This window comes from Zootermopsis nevadensis, unplaced genomic scaffold, assembly GCF_977971745.1.
Source record: "Zootermopsis nevadensis isolate Lab colony 2312 unplaced genomic scaffold, Znev_1.0 Znev_ptg000020l, whole genome shotgun sequence".
NCBI classification, from domain to species: domain Eukaryota; kingdom Metazoa; phylum Arthropoda; class Insecta; order Blattodea; family Termopsidae; genus Zootermopsis; species Zootermopsis nevadensis.
Window position 1 is genome coordinate 3,670,868 of NW_028259152.1, and position 14,443 is coordinate 3,685,310.

At 34.1% G+C, this 14,443-nt stretch overlaps 1 protein-coding gene across 6 annotated transcripts in view; it reads right to left on the minus strand.

The window, feature by feature from the left end:
• The window catches only part of btv (dynein cytoplasmic heavy chain beethoven), a 78,007-nt gene that overhangs the window by 60,004 nt on the left and 3,560 nt on the right, over positions 1 to 14,443 (minus strand). For all 6 annotated transcript variants that reach the window (XM_087352146.1, XM_087352148.1, XM_087352149.1 and 3 more), the window contains exons 4-13: positions 13,956 to 14,126; positions 12,175 to 12,310; positions 11,082 to 11,208; positions 10,388 to 10,521; positions 8,986 to 9,077; positions 4,591 to 4,731; positions 3,619 to 3,867; positions 2,623 to 2,841; positions 2,054 to 2,223; positions 539 to 731 (exon numbers count right to left, since the gene is read on the minus strand). In XM_087352146.1, coding sequence (XP_087208272.1) covers positions 539 to 731; positions 2,054 to 2,223; positions 2,623 to 2,841; positions 3,619 to 3,867; positions 4,591 to 4,731; positions 8,986 to 9,077; positions 10,388 to 10,521; positions 11,082 to 11,208; positions 12,175 to 12,310; positions 13,956 to 14,126 — 1,632 coding nt within the window. The remainder of the gene's footprint in view (positions 1 to 538; positions 732 to 2,053; positions 2,224 to 2,622; positions 2,842 to 3,618; positions 3,868 to 4,590; positions 4,732 to 8,985; positions 9,078 to 10,387; positions 10,522 to 11,081; positions 11,209 to 12,174; positions 12,311 to 13,955; positions 14,127 to 14,443) is intronic.

Here is a 14,443-nt window from a genome sequence, read left to right on the forward strand (position 1 = left end):
AGAAAAAATAACCCATGTCCTGTTTGGTATCAAAGCCTAGTCATTCAACCAACACACAGCCAGTCACTCAATGACTGAGCTATCCCAGACCACATATCAAACATAGTGTAAAATAATAATAACAGAACTTGAATAAAATTATAATTTATAAAAATGTCATATAAATTAAATAAAGTGTGTTAAAGATGTCTGTGTGTGGGGGGTAAAAGACTCCAGCTATCACAAAGGTTAACAACTGCACAAACAGAACAGTCAATAAAAATTTTCAGTGCAAGTATTTACCCTGTTACTAGGAAGGTAACTTATTTGATGCTTGATAATCTCCATATATGTAACAGGGAAAACTAATGACAATCTATGAATATTCTATATTCTAAATGTTCAGCATTTACAAAGCTGTGGAATTGTACCCAAATCATTTCAGATGTGTATTATCAATTCTAAATTTTTATAATTCAATATTTTAATCCAATTAAATATAATATAAAAATAGTATCAAAACCAGTATAGCCTGTTAGGCAGACATTAAAATACTTACCTGTTCAAGAGCTTTGGCTTGTCTCATAAATTTCTTTGCAAGATCTGCTGCCTCCTGAATTTTCATTGGTATCTTGTATCCTAGAACAATGAGTTGACGCACCTCCCTCACTAATCCAACCAGGCGTGGGGCATAGTTCACATGCATCAACTTGCCTTGCTCAAAATGAACCACTGGTTCATCAGTACACAAGCTGCAAATATCAATACAAAATCTTCTTACTACAACTGAGGTTTTAAAAAAACAAACTATTTCAAACTTCTACCTGCACTGTCACACTTAACAAGAAAATTTCAAAATGTTAAGCAATAAAGGATATTCTCTCAATAAGAGATAATCTATTAAAACATCAAACTAAATCTTGAACACAAAAAAAATCTCAGTATAGATTCTCTACTGATTTACTGTGTATAAACAAATAATTCCTCCAAATTTACACTTCTTTATGACAATAACTTTATGTTACATCTTTTTGTTTCTAAGGATAGTCCCGAGTTAGAGAAATTTTAAAATCCTACTCATCATCATCACCTACTACAAGGATTGGGCCTATTGGCCCGTTCCAGGACAGTTGCTCAAGGTAACCTGTCCTTATTAGTATTGTAAGGTGCATTTGAGTAGTGAGTGACAAGCCCACTGCCTCTGTACAATTTCTACTCAATCCTGATATTGACTGCCAGAGCTATCTAACAGTGAATCAGGAGAGACATGGGTAGGAAATGGCCACTGAATTATGCTTATGAAACATCTCGTATCATGCTCATAAGGTTCTTTTACATGCTGTAAATCTAGGACATAGGACCACCGGCTTTACTTCACCTCCAAAGGAAGTTGTGCTATAGATTTTTATCACCCTTAAAAATCCATCGACCTCGGCTGGGTTTGAACCCACAAACCTTGGGTCCAGTGGTGAGCATGCTAACCACTAGTCCGCTGAGGGCGACTACTACTAATTCCTACTAATAATTAATAATACCAAAAACTTTAGGGTGATATGTTACAGATTATTAAGTGACACTATGCCAACTGTAGAGTTTATGTAACATGTACATAAGTATGTATGGGCATCAATGTACAGTTAATAACAATGTGGAATGAATCAGTTGTGGCCTATTTTAAGGTATATGTGTAGGTAGTTCACTTCACCCTGAAGATGGAGGTGAATGCTTTCTCCTACATGTTGGTAACTACTCAGCAAGACCACACAGCATCACAATCCAGAAGACCACAATTAAGAATCGAATGGGTTTAGCAAATACAGAGGAAAACTAATGTATCCATCTCGGTTCCTAAGGAGTTTTTACTTTATGAATTGTCAGTGCTTATTTCTAACTCAGGAGTACAGCAAAGTTGGATAAGACAAAATACATCACACTGGCTTTTATTTAAAATAAATTAATGTAAAGATTATACAGAAATTTATAATCATAAATAATGCATTTAGAAAGAGTGTATACTTCATTATAATACAGCTATTTAGAACTCTTGATGGGTGCTAACAGTATGATAGTTTACCTGAGAGTTTTGTTGTGAACAGCAGCTCCTACATCTCGTGTCCAGCTATCAAACTGATCTGTGTGGTACTCTTTCAAGTCCCTCAGAACCTCCCCCACTGCTTTTTGAAGCTCTGCATAACCTTGCAAGTCATTCAAGAGCTTGGCACTTGTCTTTTCAATGTCTCTCAGCTATATACAATATATTAAGAAGTAAATATATTGAAAATATTTAAAATACATTAGTATATTTTTTATTAACTAGGAAGAATGTTTACTTTTAAGATCTGTGAAAATTAAAGCATAATAGATGCAAAACCATACAACAGAATGTTGATAATATCACAGCCTATCCAGTCAAATCCAAAATCACAATGTGTACTGAGAGACATGAGATACTTCTGACAAAAATATTTCACTTAATAAACTCTAAATATTTGCTGGATTTTCAAAGTGATCACATTATTTTATCATACTGTATTTTGTACAGTAAAATATACATTATTCAGTTAAAAATATAACTACTGTCATTATAATCAAACAGTATGAATCCCATTTCTTCTTCTCTGAAATTAAAATATACATAATTACCTTATACTCTAGTTGACGAACCCAGTATATGTTACTGATAACTTCTGGCATATCCAACAATCTGGCATATTCTCTGTTCTGCCCTGAACCAAAGTCTAAACTCACACTATGGGCATATTCTCTCAGCAACCCCAATAGATTTTCTCTCTCAGCAATCAATGTTCTTCTCACACTTGGCCTTTGGATTAATTCTTGGTAACGTTTGAACTCCTGCAGAAGCTAGAGAAATAATCATTTTGAACAAAAGGAAAACATTGGCATTAAATGAATTAAACTATCTCATAAAGTATTATTTTCACACAAATATTGTAGAATTATGGAATATCCTTTTAGCTGGGCCTAGTGCTTGTAGATATTCTTCTATGTGCATTAAATATGAACATCTTATCAGTTACTATGAGATAAAATACACGCAAATAGACGTTTAATATTGTCTCTGCCATTCTCACTGATATCATCATCAATAATTCTTCCAAATATTACACCTAGTTAGTCTGTAGACTGGAAAATATTGGAGAAAATAGGGCCAGAAGTTTGGTGGTCATTCATTCCTCTGTGTTTCTGTTAGTACATCACACTATAAAGCATTGAATAATATAATGATTAATAAAAAAATTATAAAATGAAAAGTATATGGAAGCACAGTCATAGACTAATTTACAGTACTAGCACAGCCATTTGTTGGAGGATGTGGGGAAAACTAACAACACAATTCTCAGGGCTTTCTATATAATTTAATTTTTATACTAAATATTCCCAGTGCAAAACCACATTCCACAGTTGATCCACTTCATCTAAACCAAAATCTTAATATTAATCTTGCAGTACTGTTTTGAGATGCACTCATTATGAACCAGAGACTGCCTGGAACTAGACATGAGTCAAAAGAAGAACATATTTAAAGACCAACTAAAACTGCTCTTTACATTAAATAAATTAATATATGTTGAAATTCTATGGAAAAAGAAGTAATATTCTGAAAAAAACTATAAATACCTGCAAAGTATTTTTATTAACTGTCTGCAACTGGAACTGCAGTTTCCCAGCTATCCTTTCCTCAGCTGATATGAGAGAATGCTCAAACTGCTTCACAGCAGCTCTCCATAGTGGTTCAGTGTAAGGGTTGTACTGGATTGGATTCAGCCCCAAAAAAGGTTTAAAGGTGTCATTTGTCCTCAATTCCTCTTGCTCTTTACGGGATAGCAGTCTTATAAGTTGTCGATGAATTGTTCTTAAATCCAGGACCTCAGAATGATAAAATAAATATATGCATAAATTTGTACACACTTTAACTTGAAACACTCATAACTGATGTCATTCAACAATTTATTGTTAATTTCTTTTTATACACCTCTTCCTCACTGTATTGACAACCAGCTATTGTACAGAATCACATAAAATTTATGGTTAGGTGGGAAAAGTTTCAAAATTAATGGTTACTCGCATTTGACCATTTTGACTGAATCCTAAAAATCTAATATATTATTAATTCTGGATTATGGTTATTATGTTCCTTTATATAGCAGAATATGTTATATTGTTTATGCTTTATAATTTAAATTAGAATAGCACATCAATTTGTTTTTATTTTTTAAAAACAACTCAGAGATTAGTCATAGTTCTTGTACAAAATGGAAGAGAAGTGTTAAACACAGACATACGTTATTTCAATAATGATGACTCATAATTTAATGAAGTTCATGACATATTTCTATATAATACAAAGATACTGGGAGCTTACTTGGTGACTGTCATGTCATGGCCTATCCATTATGTGTGAACATCATGTTGACTACTGTGAGTTGCTGTTGAATCAGCAGCAGTGACAGGAAGAATTTGCAAAATTCATATGTCTCAGTAAAATAAAAAACTTCCTTTGTGCTGGACATATAGGAATTTCTGCTAAAACAGTGAGTGATTTTGTATGATAAACACAGAAACAATTTGACTTACTAAAATGAGACTTACCTCTTGAAGTCTGTTAGTGAAGCTCTGTGTATATTTAGGGCTAAATGGTTTTCCCTTCCACGGATGAGATGAATAGTTAGGCCAATATAAAGATGTTAGCCTCTCACATGTCACTTTCCACTTTTTACAGGCATGAATTGCCTATAAAATAAAGTGTCACTGTATCAACAAATTATATACAGTGTGTATATATATATATATATATAGTATATTTATTTTTACTTCTTTCACACCAATGCACAAAGGAGGGCAAAACCAATTAAGAAACAGAAATTTACAACAACCAAGAGAGAGGAAACAGTGTTCCAATGCAGTGTAATCAGAGTCATTTCTTATTTAAACTGCTTCACATACAAAAAACGGAACAAGAACTGTGTTTATATGCTGTGAAAATGTTCCTCAGATTACAACACACAACATGTGACACCATGTAGCCTTGTAAGTGCCCAACATTTCCGATAGAACTATAGACTGCATCTTCTGGGTAATTTTGGTAATCAATTATATCCCAGAAGACCATAATCCAAATTTTCACTGCTGTGAGAACCTTAAAACTCTTCTTCTATTGGTGGATTGATAGAAGAGTACAAAACATGGGGTTAAAGCACAATGCAGAAAGAAAATTAGGAAGTTAATGCTATTAGAGATCAAGTTCATACCATATCTTTGGATGCCAAACTTTAATATTTGCAGCACAGTGACTATAAAAAGTTTATAGTATAAAGAACACTAGTAATATTTACTGTAGTCTTCTAAAAAAGTTTCTGATAATTCTCATATAGATATATAACTTCTGTTCACATTGTTTGTCTACAACAGAAAATATCTATATGGCAGACACACAAAATATCTGTCATTTTAGGACTGTCTAGCAAATCACTGAATGTAAGCCTATTACATTTATTATGATTGGATTTCATAACATATTTGTAAATTATGCATGAAATATTTTTGTACATAATGAAAAGTGAAACCTTCTCGAAGGTATCACCACCTTGTCGAAGGCAATCTGCCGGGTGAGGAGGCTTGCGTGCTCAAATGACCCTTAGGGCTATGCCGGCCTGAGCTTCGGCTCATGGTAGGGTCACCCAAGCCGGACAGGTCTAAGGAGATGCGCTAGACTAAGAGTGATACCCTGGTCCTCCAGGTTGGGGGTTGGGTGTAGGGCTAACAACCTTTCACCTTTAAAAAAATATGTGTTACGAAAAAATCAACCAAGCCTCGGATCAGGACGGACTCTTTAGCACGACCACGGCAATTGAAAAAGGACATGAGATTTGGTACTTGGAACATTAGGAGCCTCTATAGGGCTGGGGCACTGAAATCAGTGTGTAGGGAATTATAAGTTAGACTTAGTGGCAGTGCAGGAAGTGCGATGGGAGGGGGAGGGCATGATCCCAGTGGACAATTTTACATTTTTCTATGGAAAGGGGAATGACAATCATCAGCTAGGGACGGGTTTTTTTGTTCATAGCAGAATTAGGGCAGCAGTTAAGAGAGAAGAATTTGTTAGTGACAGGTTGTCTTACGTAATTTTGGAAGGACGTTGGTGCGACATCATTGTCCTTAATGTTCATGCCCCAACTGAAGACAAAAGCGATGATATCAAGGATAGCTTTTATGAAGAATTGGAATCAGTATTTGATACATTTGGCAAGTATCACATGAAAATTCTGCTAGGAGATTTCAATGCAAAAATTGGGAGGGAGGATATCTTCAAACCCACAATAGGCAGCGAGAGTCTCCATGCACTTAGTAATGATAACGGTCTTAGAGCAGTAACCTTCGCTACGTCAAAAGATTTAATTGTAAAAAGTACAAAATTTCCACACCGTGATGTTCATAAATACACTTGGACTTCTCCAGATGGCAGAACACACAATCAAATAGATCATGTTTTAGTAGATAAGAGAAGGCAGACAAATGTAATTGATGTGAGATCATTCAGAGGAGCAGATTGCGACACTGATCATTATCTGGTGGTAGCAAAAGTGAGGGAGCGGCTTTCAGTAAGTAGACGAACTAAACAAAATTTTGACACAGAAAGATTTGATTTGAAAAAATTAAGTGAGGGAGAGGCAAAGGAACAATATCAAGTTGAAATTTCGAATAGGTTTCAAATTTTAGAGGCAAATGAGGATAATGAAAGTGTGGACATCAACAGGGAGTGGGAAAATGTCAGAAACTGCATCAAAATTTCAGCAAAAGAGAAACTAGGATACTACAGGAGAAAGCAAAATAAACCGTGGTTTGATGAAGAATGTTCAAAATTAATAGATCGAAGGAAGCAAACAAAATTTCAATGGTTGCAGAACCCAAACAAAACAAATGCGGATAATCTATGTAACGTGAGACGTGAGGCTAGTAGAACCTTTAGGACTAAGAAAAGGGAATACCTGAAGGGCAAAATTGCTGAACTTGAGACAAATAATAAGGAAAAAAACATCAGAGACCTGTACAGAGGCATTAATAACTTTAAGAAAGGATATCAACCCCAGACCAATTTGGTAAAGGATGATAGTGGCAAGTTGCTTGCAGATCCAATAAAAATTGTGAATAGGTGGAAAAATTTCTTTAGCGAGCTCTTAAATGTTCATGATACTGGTGATATTAGACAGATTAAAATGCATACAGCTGAACTGTTGGTGCCAGAACCTAGCTTAGATGAAGTGGAACTAGCCATTGGGAAGTTGAAAAGTTATAAATCTCCAGGAATTGACCAGATTCCGGCCGAATTAATTAAAGCAGGTGGCAAAGGGTTGCATATGAGGATCCATAAGCTTATTCAGTTAATTTGGGATAAGGAAGAGATGCCACAACAGTGGAAGGAATCCATAATTATTCCTATTCATAAGAAGGGGGCAAGACTGAGTGTGGTAATTACCGAGGAATATCGCTGCTATCAACCTCATACAAAATTCTATCCAACATTCTTTTGGCAAGGTTAACCCCATATGCGAATGAAATTATTGGGGATCATCAGTGTGGGTTCAGACGAAACAGATCAACGATTGATCAGATCTTTTGCATTCGTCAGATACTAGAGAAAAAATGGGAGTTCGGTGGGACCGTACATCAGTTATTTATAGATTTCAAAAAAGCCTATGACTCTGTGAAGAGAGAAGTGCTATATAATATTCTTATTGAATTTGGTATACCAAAGAAGCTAGTGGGTCTAATAAAAATGTGCTTAAATGAAACCTGTAGCAAAATTCAAGTAGGTAAATATGTATCTGAGACATTCCTCATCAAGAACGGTCTAAAACAAGGAGATGCTTTGTCTCCCTTGCTCTTTAACTTTGCGCTAGAATACGCCATCAGGAAGGTCCGAGGTAGGCAGGAGGGTTTGCAATTGAATGGGACACATCAGCTATTGGCATATGCTGATGATGTTAATTTATTGGGGGACGATATAAATACAATAAAGAGGAACGCAGAAGTTTTACTAGAGGCTGGTAGACAAGTGGGGCTGGAAGTAAATTCAGAAAAAACTAAGTACATGTTAGTATCTCGTCATCAGAAGACAGGCGGGCAAAATTATCTTAGGGTGGCTAATAAATCCTTTGAAAGGGTTACAAAGTTCAAATATTTGGGAACAACAATAACAAATCAAAATGATACTTGTGAGGAAGTTAGGAGGAGACTAAATTCCGGAAATGCTTGCTACTTCTCAGTCCAAAATATTTTGTCTTCCCGTCTGATTTCTAAGAACCTGAAAATTAAAGTATACAAAACAATAATCTTGCCTGTTGTTTTGTATGGGTGCGAAACATGGTCTCTCACTCAGAGGGAGGAACACAGATTGCAGGTGTTTGAGAATCGGGTGTTGAGGAGGATATTTGGGCCTAAGAGGGAAGACGATGGGGCGTGGAGAAAACTGCACAATGACGAGCTTAAAAATCTGTACTGCTCCCCCAGTATTGTGAGGGTGATTAAGTCGAGAAGAGTGAGATGGGCGGGACATGTAGCGCGCATGGATGGGACAAGAGGTGTGCACCGGGTACTGGTTGGGAAACCTGAAGGGAAGAGACCGCTGGGGAGACCTAGACGTAGATGGGAGGATAATCTCAGGCGGGATCTATGGGAGATAGGAGTTGAAGGAAACTGGATTTTGTTGGCCCAGGACAGGGTCCGGTGGAGGGCTTTGGTTAATTCGGTGATGAACCTTCGGGTTCGGTAAGCCATCTAGTTAGTTAGTTAGTTATGAAAAGTGAAACGTGGTGTGAGCACAAACTATTAAAGTGCATTTAAAATACAAGCCAGCCTTACAAAGTCATGTCTCAACTAATGTCTCATCATTCAAAGTATATGGTTAGTAATAGTTACTGACTCCAATGTTAATTAAAATCAAGAGTTTTCAGTCAACAAACAATTCCAAAAATGTACATTTATTACCTGATTCAAATGTTCTTCCACTTGAACATAAACATCTTCCCAGAGGTTGATTGATTTTAATTTATTCTGGATGAATCTTGTCAAAGTATTCCCTGTTGGACAATTCAGTATTCACTATAAATTTTAAGGCATAGTATCAGATTCATAATGACATTTTAATCAGGATTTATATCTTTCACAGAGTTATTTGCAGACATTGCCATAATTAAAGAGGACAGACTCTTTTGCCTAATGTATTGCTGTTTACTATATTTAACTAACAACAATGCGCCCTTTCCCAGTGCCATTTTGGTAAAAAACAATTTCATTATTTATTCAGATAAATTATTCTATAATAGAATTTTCCTTCATAAACATAAATTTATTTTCCACTTCTTTATAGCAGCATATTTTAGATCCACAGAATGCTTTCCTGGCAGAACTTGCTCGTAGTAACTGTCCTCCTTCCATCAATGCTGACAGAATTCAGAAATGCTGTATTTTCTTCATACTCCATGACTATTAATCTATTTTGCATATCTGATAACCACTAATTTAAAACTGTTATAGCATGCAGTTCACAAGAATAAGGGAATCTGTAAACCATGTCTCTTCTGCTTTCACATAACTTATTATACCTCTATTTAATAGGCACAACTGCCACAAATGTTTTAAGAACTAGACTTTCAAAAGATTCTGAAAGCAGAGAAAATATCAAATGAATGTTTTGTCATTATTGTATGTACCTCAAAAGCAGAGTCAGCAACAACAATGAAACATATTAAAAAACATGGAACATAAACTGCATATGAGCAATGATATAAGAGTAATGGAAATTTAATAACTACTGCTTTGAAAATATGTGAATATCCTATGGATATATGAATCACATGTCACAGTTTCCTAGTTCCTATCTTCCCTGAAATCTTTAAATAACATTATATTTCTTGATTTTTTAATTTGTAAATCTAAGATGGCCTCTCATTTTTAAAGAAGATAAAATATTTTATCTTATAGCCAGATAAATACTGTAATTTAATTTCAGTCAAAGAAGGTTATAATAGTTTTTATTGTATTTCAGTGTAATTTAATGCATACCACCAGAAAAAAAACGTTTAAACAAAGTTAATTGATTTTGTATTTTAAACGTTTGTTAATCTTGTCCCTAAAAATGATATTAGTTCTTATATTACTTTATTTATTTCCTTGCAGTTCTGCTCCTGTATTTAAGCTCATTTTTCTATGGTATTCTAAAACTGCTTCTCATAATTTGATTCCATAGGAAAGATAAGAATACTTATTTACTATTTATGAAAACATGATAATTGTTAAAAAAATTCTACAGAACTATCTTATTGTTTATCTCAATATTATAAATCAACACCAAACAATAAGCATAATCTTGTGTCTTAAAGCTACTAACCAATAACATCCATTAAATGCTCCATATGATGCTGTGGATACATGAAATCATCAAGTTTCCATAGGTCATCTAATGTATTGTGTGTAGTTTCAAGTATTTCATCAACATCTGCCAGCAAAAGAGAATCCAGGGATCTGTAACAGTTAAATATCTTAGTCATACTAAATCAGGACCACAAACATGATTTCACTGCAAAGAAAGTTTTAAGTGAGTTATGAAACTATGAAGCATATTATAAACATAATCATAATATGCATACACCATATCCTTGCACTCAAATTTTAATTCCCAGGTGAAACAAACTTTAAAAAGGAACTTGAAAGAGAAAAAGTTAAAGTACTGAGTTCTAAAACCAAAGTCTAGAAATTATTAATAAAACTGCTGCTATTTGCTGCTTGCAAAACTGAAATTGCTTGTAGTTTACTTTTCTCTATCTCAGTGCATGTCTATGTCTGCTCAGTATAATAGTATGTTTTAAAGATCTGCCACAATATAATAACCCAAACAAATCACAATTGGTGATTACACTCAGAGTAACTAACATCATGACTACATAGAATGTTTAGCCATTAAATTATATAAATACACTAAGAAGCCTCTGTGCTTATCCCAAGAAAAAGATCAGAAATGAGGCTTTCTCATAAGAACTAAAAGATGTCTAGAATAAATTATAAATTTGCATACTGCTACATACCTAAAATCCTTTACAAGTGGTTCCAGTGCATACCAAAATGCAGTTCCTTTCTCTTTTTCATCTTGTCTTCCAACTGAATTTGCAAAATTAGACCAAAATTGCATTTCATCTTCAGGAGTCATAATTTCTGAAACAGTAATGATTATGACATAGCTTATTAATTTAAATATCCTACGCAGGATTCATTGTTTTGAGATTGCAAAAGATATGTAACTGGCTTGTATATGTTGGAATATGGAGTTCACTGTCTTATGAACCACCATTCTTCAGAAAATGTTATATATGGATAGGGAAATTATAACTATGATCTACACTTGCTTTAATTCATTGTTTCCAATACTGTATAGCATACTAACAAAAACATGCTAAGTCATAATAAAGAGATTCATAAGATTCCTGCTCTAAATACCAAATTTAAACTATAATAAAACAGACAGGATATTTAGAAAGCATTACACAGGAAATCTGTGTTCAGAGTACTAACAGAGAGAATAAGAAACATTGCGACAAATGTAAGAACAGTGTGGTCATAGAAGCAAACTTCTTCCTGGACATTATCCATCATCCCAGATTTAATAAATGTCCAGGAAATAGTTTGCTTCAACAACGTGCCATCGTCACAAACCTTCAGAATTAAGTGTGGTCATAGATGCCAAAAATTTGAACTGTTGTACAAAAAAGTGTTTTATCTCCTACGGAGTTCAAGAGTGTGATGAAAATGATGATAATAATAAACATAACAGGACAGAATAGACCAGATGTTGATGCGTCCCATTCAATTTAAGTTCTTTGTTTTCTTGGACATTCCTGACAGAACAGTCTAAACCAGAGTTTATCGCCCTGATGACGGAGGCAGTATGACCTCTGAAACGTTGGTTAACATCGACCAGACTACACAGGGCAACAACCCAGAAGACGGAAATCTTCATACTCACCGCTGTGAGAACCTCAAGTCTTACATTATAAATCACAGTTATAACGCAATCCTCTTGTCTCAGACCACTCTGAAATCCTGATTAGGTCACAAAAAATAATCAACTCTGAAGATGGTATACAACATGTATATACATGCACACCACAAAACAAGACCCACCAGCTAAGTTCCCACTGAATTCTGTATGATGACGGGCAGACTGATCTCCCTTCAGTAAAATACTTTGTAATCCTGATTCAAGTTGTGTTATTAGTTCCTGAAGTTTTGGATCAAAATTGTAACTCCATTTATCATCCTGCAAAAGTAACAAATTCACAATCTGTACAACTTTCCACAATCTAGTAACAAGTGGTATTTCATAATATTTAGATTAAACATTTTTTATGGTTCCATAGTTGGTTAAAAAAATAATGTCAAACCCACACAAAATAAATTTATGATAAGACCAATGGTTAAAATCTAACTTGGAAAAAGTAATGGCAATATGGAAATCTGATACAAACCAGGAAATCTGAATGAATTGCGAGGTATTACTTCTAAGTACTGACTTCCTAATGAGCTGTCATATTTCAAACATATCTATGAGCAGTTTTGCAGGATATGCTAAAAATAAGGTACAGACTTCAACAAACTCTTCATTTATTCCAGTTACTTGCCACATGATAAAACCATTCTTCTATAAACATCCTTCCACCCATTGGTTTACTTTGCCGTATTCCAAATTCCATGTTATCTCTAATGTAAATTTTAGATATCAGACATACCATTACGTACCAATACACTCCTCCAACTTTTTATAAGATTTCTTCTTTTATGTGTATAAATATAATTTTCAGTTTCTAATAATTAATACATTATATAGGCAGCTCTCATACTACAAGTTCCTTCTTCAGAAGCCTATCAGGAAGTTGTATGCCTGTCCATCCATCTCATTACCAATTCATTAAAGGACATAAATATTATACTAATTGATATATTTCTGCAAAATTTAATATGAATATCATACTACTGAAGAAATCCCAGCTCAATATTTTTCAGCTCTCTGTAATCAATGATACCAGCATGCACCCACAAACCCTGTAAGGTTGGAACAACTGGTGCCATTCATTTTTGACATTTTCTATTGCAATATATCTTTGAACAGAATGCAACTTTGTTTACTAGATGTTTAGGGAAATGGGAAACAACATGATGACCATGTAAAACATTCCAATGGTATGTTATAAACACAACTATTAGTAATAAAAATGGTACTAAATCCTAGAATTCTTAATCCTTCAGAACCATAAAATGTTGCATTTTTTACAATCTTCTCTTCAATCTTATACTCACAGTAGAATCACTTCTTGTTTACTGGCAGGAGCATTTTATCAAAAGAGAATATAAGCGTACTACCAATTTTACGCAATATGTTCCATTATGGATTCAACAGAAGTAGTTTTCCTTAACAGGTAGGTTATGAATACATATCTTCACAAAAGGATATATTTCATTCTTGTGATATTTACCATAACATTCCACGTAAGTTTAAATAGTCTGATATATATCAAATTTTCAAGTCTCTTACAACAGTAATCCACCAAGAAAACTGCACTGTAAAAGATATGCTTAGCATACAATCTGTCAAACATTACTGAAAGTATAGGAGACTTAATCCACTGGTTATGAACTGCGCTACAAAAAATCAAATCGCAGCAGGGTAGAAGTACATCCAGAAAAAGTGACATATGATGACACCAAGATACCTCACACACACAAGAACTCTCTCCCAACAACTAGCTATTCAGAAAGTTCAGTGTCATATTCTTTTAGAACTCCAAGATCCTTTGCCTCATAATCACAGCAGGGTATTGAAAAAGTACACAAGTTATTAACATATTGCACAATAAATATACAAAGTAAAATTTATATTACAACTTATACATATCAAAAACCCTTACTTTCAGCAGAATTGGAGCATATACTTTTTGGATTGCATGATACAAAGATGACACAGGAGAATCTATCATTGAAGAAACAAACACATTTTCATGAAGATTCTCCAAAGTAATTATCTCTGGTTTTATTTTGAAGAATACAAGTAACTTCTCTTTTCCTTCCCTTGGCATGACCTAAATGTATAAAAAAATCACATTATCAATATAGAAGCATCCCACTACACAGCAAAGTTTACCAACTATAGAAAATTTTAGTAACAATTTTAAAGACTTTTAATATTTAAAAATTAATTTTGATCATATGGGATATAATAAAAACATTTTAATAAATATACCTATCTTTACAAGACCAGTAAACATATCACAGAACATAAAACAAGTTAAAAGATATCTTCATTAATAATAATATGATTGTACAACTGTACAAAATATAACATACATAGTAACATTTTAAATATTTCTGTTATATCACAGGTTGGTGCACAATATTA